A 12,184-nucleotide genomic window follows, 5' to 3' on the forward strand; every position below is an offset into this window, starting at 1 on the left:
TTTCTGCCTCTCATGGGATTTTGTCTCAAAAAAAAAAAAAAAAAAGTGTTCCTGTGAACCCCCATCCTGGGCTGTGGATTCTATTTATTTGGGGGCCTCTCTTCCACTGGTTGTCTTTGCACGTTTGGTGGTTCTCCAGAGCAGACTTATCTTCAGCTTTGCTGTGTCTGTGGCCCGTGGACACTGCTCCGTCCGCTGTAATGCACGCGACAGACATCAGGGAGTTTCCCTCGAAGCTTCTGCAGCCCTGGACCCATGCGGGGGATTCCGGTCCGAGAGCGTTGGCTGCAGGAGCTGTGGTCCCCAGAAACAGCACACCTTCTCGGGGGGAGCCTCAGAACAGCCCTAACTCGCGCGCCTGTGATTAACAAAGCCCACCGGGTCCCCCTGGCTTCCTGCCAACCAGCCCGCTCCGATTCCTAACGCCCAAGAAGCAGACAACTCGTGGCACTTTTAGAATATTCCGTTCATTGTTTCCTCCGAAACACGTTGACAACCACCTGTAAAGCGCGGAAAGCGGGTTGCCGTCTCCCCGCCCCTCCAAACGTGATTCCTGCATTCCTCAGACAGCGTCCCCGAAACTTCCCTTAAAATCCCAGATCAAACGTCCCCGAGAAGGTGGAGGAGCCCCCGTCCCCGCCCCCCACCCGGGACAGCAGCATCGTCCGGCAGGTGGGGGCGCCAAGGAAATAAATCAGGGGGCGGGGGTGCTCCTAGCCGGCCGCGTCCCGCTCTGTCTCGCACACCCAGCGGTAGGGCCTCTGGCACACGTCGTCGTTCCAGCGGCCGTCGTCCGTGAAGTGGGCGCAGTCCTCGCCCCCGCCCAGCCCGTGCCCGTACCAGTCGTCTGGCTGCTCCGGCCTCCAGTTCCTGCGGAGACGCGCGGATGTGAGCCGGGCCCCCCCCCTCCCCGCCAAGCCGGGCCCCCCCACCCCCGGGGACCCGCGGGGACCCGCGGGGCCGGGGCGCGCGCACTCACTTGAAGCCCTTCTCGTAGTCCGTCCCGTCCACCCACTTCCAGGGCCCACTCTGGTCGGTGAGGCCCATCCAGGTGTTCACAGGCCCCATGTGGTGCTGGATGAACTTCTGGGGAGACAGGAGGGGGTGGTGAGCGCTCCGCGGAGCCCGGCCCCCCCCTCCCGACCCCCCAGGGGCCCACCCGCTCCTCCCGGGAGCCCCCCACCCCCACCCCAGCCCCGGGAGCTCACCTGCTCCTCCCAGGAGCCCACCACCACCAGGTGCGCGTTCTCCAGCCGGCAGTACTTGTCCGCCTCCGGCCAGGACTTCCCGGAGCGGGAGAACCAGTAGCAGCTGCCCTCGTACTCCAGCCAGTTGACCGGGCAGCAGGAGGCCGCGGAGCCTGCGGGGCAGGGGAGGGTGGAGGCGCTGAAGCGGGGGCCCGGGGAGGGGGCGGCGGGCGGGCGAGCCGGCGGGCGCCCCGCCCCCTCACCGTTGCCGTGCAGGACGGCGATCTGACAGCTCAGGCTCCGCAGGTCCGACACGAACTGCTTCACGTGCAGCAGCAAGCTGGAGTGATCTGGGGGGGGGCGGGGGGGGGGTGGGGGGGCGAGGGCGGGCAGGGGGCGGGGCGGGTCAGTGTGGACACTGGGGGCTGGGAAGGGCCCGGCCTCGGCGCGCTGGGGCCCGAGGAGTCACAGGCCCCCGGGGCTCGGCCGGAGGGACCCCCGGGCCCGACGCGCCCGTGCGCGCACGCTCCCCGCTCTGACCTTCGCTGAGCTGCTGCTGCTGTTTCTGCAGCTGGGACTCCAGTGACTTCACCTTCCTGCCCACGCTTCCCCCTGGGGGAGAGGCTGGCTCAGTGTCCCGACATCCCCAGCGGTCCACGGGCCCCCCTCAGCCCCCCAGCCGCAGCCCCAGGGCCCGCTCACCCTGGCTGCTCAGGGCCTTGACCTCGACCTCCGTGCTCGCTGTGAAGTTGCTGAACGTGACCCTCAGGGCCTGCAGCTCGTCCCGCAGCTTGGAGTCTGGAGGGGGGGTGTGCACGGGGCAACATGAGGGGGCCGTGACCCCCGTCACAGACGCCAGCGCTCTCTCACCACTTGCCCCGCCCACCCCCAGGGCACCCACTCTGGGATCCGATCACACAGACAACCACCAGCAGCAGGAGGCCGAGGCCCAGGGAGAGCAGGAGGAAGCAGGGTCCGGAGCAGAGTCTCCGGAAGAGCCGCTGGGGCGGAGGTGGCGCTGCAACAAAACAGGGCGTCCGGGTGTCAGGGACCGGGTCCCGGAGCGGGCGAAGGCTCCTTCTCCAGGGAGCCCTACAGGTGAAGAAATCCGTTATTGGGGCGCCCGGGTGGCTCAGTCGGTTAAGCGTCCGACTTCGGCCTCAGGGCATGATCTCAGGATTCGTGGGTTCGAACCCCGCGTCGGGCTCTGCGCTGACAGCTCGGAGCCTGGAGCCTGCTTCGGATTCTGTGTCTCCCTCTCTCTCTGTTCCTCCCCTGCTCATGCTCTGTCTCTATCTCACTCTCTCAAAAATAAATTAAGATTAAAAAATAAAAAAGAAGGAAAGAGAAAGAAAGAAAGAAAGAAAGAAAGAAAGAAAGAAAGAAAGAAAGAAAGAAAGAAAGAAAGAAAGAAAGAAAGGAAAGAAAGAAATCAATCCGGGTGGTAGGCCACCCTGAGGGACCAGAGGCCGGGAGGAGGGCTGGGAGCGGGTGCAGAGCGCCGACCTGCCCCAGCCGGCCGGAGCCCTCAGCCTTTGCTGACACCTAGTGGCCGGACTGTGTCACTGAAGCTGATGAACTACATTAGTTTTGGGGGGAGGGTTCTGTTACCCCCCTGAAAGGCCGGGAAAGAGAAGGAGGTTTCTCCTCTGGCTGGGCTCCAGGAGAGAAGACAGAGGAGCCACAGCCCCCCAAGCTGCTCCCACCTGGGGGGGGGCTCCCCTGCAGCCCCTTCCCCCCACTCCCATCCCCAAGAACCCTCCTGCTCAGCCCAAACAGCATCCCTGCTCGCTGGAGAAACAAAGGAGGGGGGGTGGCTGTTGTCTGACGAGGGCCTCAGCCTCCCCATGGAAGTCTGGCCCCTTGTCCCTGTCCCCTGGTCCCGGACACCCCATGCACACACACTCTCACACCTGGCCGAGGCTCACCAGGTGTTAGAGGCAAGGAAGGCGGCCCTAACTGCTCCCAGGTACTCCTGGTCCCCTGGTCCCCTGGGTCCACACCCTCCCCGAGGTCCTGGCCAGGGGGTGACGTGGCAAGGGTCAGGAGGCTAGCGGAGGTGGAGCGGACCGTGTTCTTGTGAGTGGGGCCGACCCAGAGGCCAGGTCAGGGCTCACAGGAGGAAGCAGGAGCCGAGTCAAGACAACAAGAGCCACCTCACTGTCACCTGTCCGAAACGCAAGGAGGCGTCCCCTTACCTTGTCTAAGCTGATGGCCATTGTCCTCGTTGTCCAGATGCTGAAGGTCTTGATAGTCATTTGTCATGATAGGGCTGGCTGGACCTGGGCCTAGGTCAAGGCTGGGGTTAGGGCTGAGGCTGGGGCCGAATGGAGCCGGACGGTGCGGGGTCCAGTCCGTTTCTAAGTCATCGGTGGTTACGTGAAAACCTCTCTTCTTTCTCCAGTTCTTTCCCAGGCCTGACATGCACACTTCACCCCTCTGAGGTTTTCCCGCCCAGCCCCCTCCCCACCCGGGTCGGGGCCCCGGCCTTTCTTCCCCTTTACTTGCTGGCAGCCTTGAAGTGGATTCCTGGATCCCCCAATGCTGTGCAGATCCCAGGCTAAGAAGGGGGCTGGAGCCCAGAGACTTGGGGTGCGCGGACAGCCCTGGACGATGGGAGAGGAGGGAACAGGGTCCCTCCGAGGGCCCTGAGCCCTGCGTGTCTAGGTCCGTGTGTCTCTGGGTCTGTGTGTCCCAACACTGCAGCTGGCATCCCCAGCGCCTGGGACTTTGGACAGTAAACAGAGGTGGGAAAGGATTTGGAACTCAGGGCATGTGTGGGGTGGGAGTGGGGGATGGGAGGCCTCCGCTTTCCTCCCCGGGGAGGGTGAGTCTCCTGCTCTGCACCCCCCCACCCCGGCCCCAGCCAACACCCCACTAATCACTGCCCGGTTTGGGATGGGGAGTCAGGTCAGTAGGGGCCAGAGGTGCTCATTGTTGGTTCCTTCCGCCCCTCCTTTCACTTCCTGACGCTAAATTTCTCAGAATCGGTGGTGTTTCCAAATATCCCTGACCGGGACCAGGGGCCCCCGAGCTCCGCTCTTGCCCAATCCGGGCTCTGACCCTGGCATCTGAGCCCAGGGCCCCGGCCCTCCTGTGAAGCTCAGAGGCCAGGCCCTGCAGCCTTGGGGCCTGCTGCTTTACTCTCCCTGGGAGCAAAGTCCCCCCCCCTTCCCCCCCAGCAGCCTGGGGGTGGTGGGGAGAGAGGCGGGAGAGAGAGCAGGCTTTCCCCACCCCACCTGGGACTGGTGCTAACAAGCTCCCATTGGCTCCTACTGGGCACCCAGGCTTTTCACCCCTTAACTCCTCTCTTAAAGCCCAGAGCCCAGCCCGATTTGCAGATGAGAAGACTGAGGCCCCGACAGTTAAGAGCTTACCCAGGGTTACACTGCAAGGAAGCAGCAGAGGCAGGCCTGGAATGTAAGCCGCCTGATTCCAGGACCCGTGTTTTGTCCCCGGGAAGCCTACCTAGACCCTGGATCCTGAACCATCCCCGAGGCTGGGCCCTGGGGTCTCAGACCCTTAAAGCACAGACCCTCCCAGCCCCACAGGGGATTCAGGGAGGCATGTATGAATTCAGATTATGCAAACTTAGAAACTGAACAATACTGGGGCACCTCGGGGGCTCAGCCGGTTAAGCATCCACTTCGGCTCAGGTCATGACCTCACGGTCCATGAGTTCGAGCCCCACATCGGGCTCTGTGCTGACCGCTCAGAGCCTGGAGCCTGTTTCAGATTCTGTGTCTCCCTCTCTCTCTGCCCCTCCCCTGCTCGCACTGACACACTCTCTCTCTCTAAAATAAATAATAATAAAAATTTAAAGATAAGAAATTAGGCAATATTAAAGATGTTCATGGGTCTCACTTTAGGCCCCAAATGGGAAAGGGTGCAAACACTATGTGTCAAGGACAGAACTAGACTTTATTACAAGAGTTTTACATTATATGAGATCTCAGGAACACAGTCCTCACATTCAATAAGAAAGCCCCAGGGGCACCTGGGTGGCTCAGTCGGTTGAGAGTCTGACTTCGGCTCAGGTCATGATCTCTCGGTTCGTGGGTTCGAGCCCCGTGTCAGGCTCTGTGCTGACAGCTCAGAGCCTGGAGCCTGCTTTGGATTTTGTGTCTCCCTTCTCTTTGCCCCTCCTCTGCTTGCACTCTGTCTCTCTCTCTCTCTCAAAAATAAATATTGGGGCGCCTGGGTGGCACAGTCGGTTGAGCGTCCGACTTCAGCCAGGTCACGATCTCGCGGTCCGGGAGTTCAAGCCCCGCGTCAGGCTCTGGGCTGATGGCTCGGAGCCTGGAGCCTGTTTCCGATTCTGTGTCTCCCTCTCTCTCTGCCCCTCCCCCGTTCATGCTCTGTCTCTCTCTGTCCCAAAAATAAATAAACGTTGAAAAAAAAATTTAAAAAATAAATAAATAAATAAATATTAAAAAAAATAAACAAACACACAAAAAAAGAAACCCTTGGGTACACCCTCATTCCTGTGTCCTGAAAAGCCCCCTGTTGTTGGCATGCGCTGGGGCTGCGGCCAGTAATTCGGGGACTATTGGGCTGTTCGCATTCTCTGATATCATCGCTCACAATCCGGTTTATTCGGGCAAACATACCCATGCTGCTTTGGTCAGAAGAGTGACCGAAAGCACTTCACTGCGGAAGCTGTGACCGGCAGGAAGCACATAGAGGCTTCTGGGTAATGGAAACGTTATGCTCTTTTTTTTTTTTTTTAATGTTTATTTATTTTTGACAGAGAGAGAGAGAGAGAGACAGAGCATGAGCGGGGGAGGGGCAGAGAGAGAGAGAGAGGGAGACACAGAATCCGAAGCAGCTCCAGGCTCCGAGCTGTCAGCACAGAGCCCGACGCGGGCCTTGAACTCAAGAACCGTGAGATCGTGACCTGAGCCGAAGTCGGACGCTTAACCGACGGAGCCACCCGGGCGCCCCATGGAAATGTTCAGCTTCTTGATCTGGACACGGGTTGCGTGGCTATGTCCCCTTCATAAAACTGCAGAAAAGCTGCCCACTTATGATTTGTACTGGACGTTCTACTGGAGTAAGATGTTCCTGAAATCCGGTTTCAGAAAAAACACTGTGAAGAAAGCCAGACAAACAACATGATACATGTGCTGGGGCCGCTCATTTACGGGCGAGCCTCCTGCAAAATACCAGAGATGGTCCTAAGAAACTAAAAAGTAGCTAGAAAGAACACCAGGCCACAATGGTGACGCTTTAGGCCGAGAGCCCATCCACCCTGTGCATTTATTCCTTTAATATGTATCTTCGGGGCGCCTGGGTGCCTCAGTCGGTTAAGCATCTGACTCTTGATTTTGGCTCAGGTTGTGATCTCACGGTTTGTGAGTTTGCAAGCCCCACGTCGGGTTGTTGGCTGATACTTCGGAGCCTGCTTGGGATTCCCTCTCCCTCTCTCTGCCCCTCTTCTGTTCGTGCCCTCCCTCTCCCTCTCCCTCTCCCTCTCTCTGAACATAAATAAATAAACGTAAAATAAAATTTTTAAAAATGAATATATATCTTAAGGGCACCTGGCTGGCTCAGTCGGTCTAGTGTGCGACTCTTGATCTCGGGGTTGTGAGTTCAAGCCCCATGTTGGGCATGGAGCCTACTTAAAAGAAAAAAAAAGATATATATATATATATAGAGAGAGAGAGAGATCTTAAATTATGTGAGGCCTTCGGGGACAAGGGGCCTCTTGTGTTAATTCTCTCTTGCTGAGTAACTAGGTACCCCCAACTTAGTGGCTTAAAACAACACCTATTTGTCAGCTCACAGTTCTGTAGGGCAGACGTCCAACTGGACTGTCTGCTCAGGGTCTCACAGAGCTGAGATCCAGGTACTGGAGGACCTTGTCTCATTTCTGGAGGCGAAGGAGAAAGAGAACGAGCTTGCGAGCACGTTCAGGGGGTCAACGGAATCCAGTTCCTCACAGCTGCAGGACTCAGGTCCCCCTTTCCTTGCTGGCTGTCAGCCGGGGGCCACCCTCTCCTGCAGAACACCGTGTTCCTTGTCACGGGAGCCCTCCACCCCCAGAGTCCGCAACAGGGGCGCCTGGGGGGCTCAGGGGGTTAAGCGCCTGACTTGGGCTCAGGTCACGGTCTCATGGTTGGTGAGTTCGAGCCCCGCCTCGGGCTCTGCCCTGAAGCTCGGAGCCTGGAGCCTGCTTCGGATTCTCGCTCTCTCTCTCTCTCTCTCTCTCTCCCCCTCCCCTGCTCATGCTCTGCCTCTCTCTGTCTCTCAAAAATAAATAAATGTTAAAAAAAATTTTTTAATTGATTAATTAACTAATTAATTAATCAATTAAAAAGATTAGGTCCACTTGGAAGAATCTTCTTAAGGTCAGTTGTGTATACATGGCACTATATAAGGTCAACCAAACATAACATAACATAATCACGAGAGTGATGTATCTTAACACACTCAGGTTCCAGGGATGACGGCATGGAATCTTGGGGGCCACCATTAGAGCTCTGCCTCAACACAAAGCGACCCTGTCCCCTCTGGGTACACTTGCCTGCCGGTTGAGGAACTCATGACCAGAGCAACGCAGGAGGCTGGGCTCGGAACCTGGCACTCTCACCTCCGGGATGATCGCGAAAGGCTCCTCCTGGGGGGCACCTGGTGAGGGGCTCAGTCGGTTAAGTGGTTAAGCGTCAGACTCTTGATTTGGGCTCCAGTGGTGATCTCACGGTTCGAGCCCCCAGGCGGGGTCTACACCGACAGTGCAGAGTCGGCCTGGGATTCGCTCTCTCCCTCTCTTTCTGTCCCTCCCCGGCTCACTCTCTCTCTCAAAATAAATAAACTTAAAAACATTAAAAAGGAAGGAAGGAAGGAAGGAAGGAAGGAAGGAAGGAAGGAAGGCAGGCAGGCAAGCTCCTGAAAGGAGATCTCTAATGTTGGCCAATAAAAACAGGTAGGATTTTATCACTGGTAATTAATGAGCAAGTGACCCTGCGGAGAGGAAACAGTAGCACAAGGGAAATGGACTGAGAGGTAGTGTGGACCACTCTGGGAGCCTTGAACGTCAGGGTGCGGATTTTTGAAGGTCACTCAGAAGCACGGTAGTCTCCAAAATGGGGAATGCGGGGCGCCCGAGTGGCTCATGGCTCAGTCGGTGGAGCGTCCGACTTCAGCTCAGGTCATGATCTCACGGTTCGTGAGTTCGAGCCCCGTGTCGGGCTCTGGGCTGACGGCTCAGAGCCTGGAGCCCGCTTCAGATTCTGTGTCTCCCTCTGTCTGCCCCTCTGCTGCTTGTACTCTGTCTCTCGCATTGTCTCAAAAATAAATAAACATTAAAATTGTTTTTAAAAAATGGGGAACATGCACCCCAGGGAAGTCACAAGGTCATCCACCGGAGTGTGGCAGGAAAATATTTGCATAATATTTATATATTTATAAAATATTTTTAAGGTTTATTTATTTATATATTTTTAATACATATATTTTTAATGTGTGTTTATTTTTGAAAGAGAGAGACAGAGCACGAGCATGGGCGGGACAGAGAGAGAGAGGGACACACGGAATCCGCAGCAGGCTCCAGGCCCCGAGCCGTCAGCCCAGAGCCCGACGTGGGGCTCGAACTCACGGACCGTGAGATCATGACCTGAGCTGAAGTCGGACGCTTCAGGGTGTGAATACTGGGAGGTGAGACTTCCTGGGGGCCATCTTGAAGGGTGGCCACGTGTTTAGAACTAATGAACGAGTGATGACAAACTGGGGGACACACGCTCAGAAACCTTTCACAGATGGGGCACCTGACCAGCAAAGTTACAGACGAGGACTACAGACTACAAGGTTCATGAAGACTTGCAGGCGAAAGGCAGGACTGTAATTAAACAATGGCGTGGCCTGGAGGCAGGTCATGGGTCGGAGACGGGCAGCACAGTGAGGGAGGGAATTGGCGCGCCCAAGCAGGGTCCAGAAGGTTGCCAGAGGCAGGTCTGGAGTCCGCAAGGGTTCTGGGCTGGAGACATTGATGTAGAGTCTTGAATGTTGCCCAAGGCCATACATTCGTCCATGACACCCGCCCAGTGAGGGGCCCATTGGGAAGGAAGCAGCCGGAACAGAGTCCCCGCCCCCACGAAGGAAGGGGAAGAAAGATCCCCAGGACTGCCAACCACACAAGTGCAGGAGTGGGGTTGACCCTTAGGGCCAGCTCTGGGCACCCCAAATACCCGGTCAAGACTGCCAAGGAAAGAGGACAGTGAGCCTCCCACTGGATGAGTCAAGAGAAGGACGTGTTTTGGGGCAAGGGGGGAGCCGAGCAGTGGAACAGAGAAGAAGCTGGTAAGGAGGGCGTGTGGACGCAGAGCAAGAAGGACACGGGAGGCTGGGGGTTCTCAGCATGTTAGGGCGGGGAAGACGAACAGCGGGACAAGGGCGGCTATCAGACAGTTGTGAGTTCACCTTGCCCTTGTCTGGAGAGTGGGTTGAATGCTCATGTCAGAGAGCTGGCATTGCCTTGCACAGGGCCTGGCTCGTACTAAGTGCCCAGCACAGGCTAGCCGTCTGCATTCGGATTATTATCACTAGTTCGAGTTCAGCCAGCCCCCCAGGGCTTCTGAATGTGGGGAGCGGGGGAGGCACATCTCTCTCTGTCTCCCAGAGGGTGGTTAGCGACTTACCTGGGAAGGAACTGGGGGAACTGGGGGCCTGGCGTGTCGGTGGAGTTAAGACAGCCCCTCATCTTCTGTGGATGAGACCTGGGCACTGAGCCCCCTCGGCCCTCGCCCACCCCCTCGCAGAGCGCTCTGAAGCTCAGGTCTGGGATGTGCCTGCCTGGCTCTCTCCCCCGCCCCCAGGGTTAGGACTGCCACTCAGGCCCTCCGGCTGCAAAGTCAGGCACCCGGAAGGCCTTGCCAGGAGGTGACTGAACAAATGGGCAGAGCGGGTAGGTAACCAAAGGCTCAAGGCTGACTTTCCAAAGAGGGTGACCGACGGCTCCCGGAATCCAGGAGAGGCTGAGCAGGGCCTGAGTGGAGAGGAAGCAGGAGAGGTAAGGCGAGGCACCCGGGCTGGGAGCTCAGTGCTAGAAGCAGCCACAAGGGAAGGGGGTCTCGCGAGGCCTCAAGAAGGAGGTTGCTCACTCACAGTTGTGAGTGAGAACCGACAGAACCCACTCAAGGGCCTCCATACGCCCTGCAGCAGGGCGAGAACTTTCTGTACCCTGGTTCTCTGCACCCAGACACGCTCCAACTCCTCGGCGTTGGGACAGGCAGGATCCTGTGCCCCGGGACCGGTCAACACCTCTTTCCCCCACTTTTATTGACAGGTGAACGTTTAGAAAAAGGTAAAACTCACCACACCTGGGTGGCTCAGTCAGTTAGACCTCCCGCTCCTGGTGTCGGCTCAGGTCATGATCTCGAGGTTCGCGGGATCGAGCCCCGCGTGGGGCTCTGCGCTGAGTGTGCAAGAGCCTGCTTGGGACTCTCTCTCTCCCTCTCTCTGCCCCTCTTCCCCGACTTGTGCTTTCTCTCTCTCTCTTGCCCTCAAAATTAATCTACATTAAAAAAGAAAGGAATGAGGAAAAAGATAAAACTCCACGTTTCCAGATTTTATTTAACTTACGTTTACCAGTAACAGAACAGACCAATAGCAATGATCGGTAACCGCTCTCTAGCAGGTGCAGGGCTGCGGGCCGAGGGTCCTGCTGCACATTCCTCATGGCCATCCAGCGAGGTCGGGAGTTATCGTCCCCGTTTGCGAGCTAGGGAAGCTGAGGCTCACAGAAGGTACGCTCTCAGCCCAGCCACAGCGCCTGGCCACCTCCCGTCCTCACCTCACCGCCTCCGCAGGGCTGGTTCTCCAGCGCCCCCTGCCGCGCTTTCTCCCTTTTCCCCACCCGCCCCTCGCCCCGCCCCCGGCCGACCCGCCGGGCGCCCACCTGCCGCCACGCCCACTCCCCCGCCACCTCGCCTTCCACCACGCCCCCTGCCGCCACGCCCCCCCGTCGCCACGCCCCCACCGCCACCTCGCCTTCCGCCACGCCCACCTGCCGCGCGCCCCCTCCCGCCGCGCCCGAGCGCTTCGTAGGACACTTTTCAAGCCCAGAAGCGCTAGTTTCTCAGACCCCCTCCTCTGTGTCTCCCTCCCGCTCCACCCCACTGACCTTCTGTCCTCCAGCGTTCCCACCTTGTTCCCGCCTCGCCCTTCCTCGGTCCCCCTGCACACTCCCCGCCCCAGGCTCCATCAGCGTCCAGGCCTCGGCTCCAGCGCAGCTCGGAGGAGACGCCTCCCTGACCACCCCGTCTAAACTAGCAAAGACGCGCACCTCGTCGTCGTCACTTTGTTTAACAGCACCATCGTCATTTTGATGATCTGCACCCCTTCACCCCCTGCGGTCGGAGGTCCCCACTGCAAGGACCCCAAGGTCCCTGAGGGCCCCGAGGTCGCAACCCCCGCATTTCAAACACAGCTTGAAACCAAGCAAGAGCCAACTACGTTATTTGTTGAAGGAACTAGAGGGGGGTGGAGAGGAGTCAGGATCTGAACCGCAGTCTGTTTGGGAATCCAGTGCGCCTATCCACTCAAGCATACGGTCTCCTTAAACGGCCAAGGATGAGCTCTTTATAGATTTGGGAGAATATACCACAAACTGCCAAAGTGCCTCCCTCTGAGGAGTATGTGGAAGGAGATGGGGAGGGAGCTTTTTTTTTTTTTTTCCGAACCGTATGTATTTCTATATTTATTTCAATTTTTCTAAGGCCCATGTATTACTTTCATAATCTAGAAAGTGATGCATGCAGGATTAGGTGATTCTCCCCCCTTCTCGGTGAACTCTCCTTAACCCCTTAGACCCAGAGGCATCACCTGCACACACGTTCCTCAGCTCACAGATTCCTCCCCTCGGCCAATGGTGGAGAACATCAGCACAGCTTCAAACCATCTGCTCCTACGCAGAACCAAGCTAAAAGAAGGATTATTTGAAAAACGTCCTTGGAAGCTGCGAGGCTCCACCCGGGGAGGTGGGAGGCGGGAGGCGTCAG

The 12,184-nt window shown here is 57.7% G+C and overlaps 1 protein-coding gene across 1 annotated transcript; it reads right to left on the bottom strand.

Annotated features, from left to right (window-relative positions):
• Positions 1-448: 448 nt before the first annotated feature.
• On the bottom strand, positions 449-3,683 carry ASGR1 (asialoglycoprotein receptor 1). Its single transcript, XM_086685775.1, has 8 exons — positions 3,386-3,683; positions 2,089-2,205; positions 1,890-1,985; positions 1,728-1,799; positions 1,451-1,537; positions 1,209-1,360; positions 980-1,086; positions 449-870 (listed from the first exon to the last, which is right to left on the bottom strand). The coding sequence occupies exons 1-8, from the start codon at positions 3,609-3,611 to the stop codon at positions 714-716; spliced, it is 1,014 nt and encodes a 337-aa protein (XP_086541901.1). The 5' UTR covers positions 3,612-3,683; the 3' UTR covers positions 449-713.
• Positions 3,684-12,184: the final 8,501 nt, after the last annotated feature.

The sequence above is a fragment of the Puma concolor genome, chromosome E1, assembly GCF_028749965.1.
Source record: "Puma concolor isolate L17-30 chromosome E1, mPumCon1.1.hap2, whole genome shotgun sequence".
Lineage (NCBI taxonomy): Eukaryota > Metazoa > Chordata > Mammalia > Carnivora > Felidae > Puma > Puma concolor.

Excerpts from the sequence above, each read along its gene's own strand:
- ASGR1 (XM_086685775.1), bottom strand. The coding sequence starts at position 3,611 with ATGTCAGGCCTGGGAAAGAACTGGAGAAAGAAGAGAGGTTTTCACGTA. Across the intron at positions 2,206-3,385 it reads TGGCCATCAGCTTAGACAAG|CGCCACCTCCGCCCCAGCGG; the intron begins GTAAGGGGACGC and ends GTTTTGTTGCAG. Across the intron at positions 1,800-1,889 it reads CAAGGCCCTGAGCAGCCAGG|GGGGAAGCGTGGGCAGGAAG; the intron begins GTGAGCGGGCCC and ends CCTCTCCCCCAG.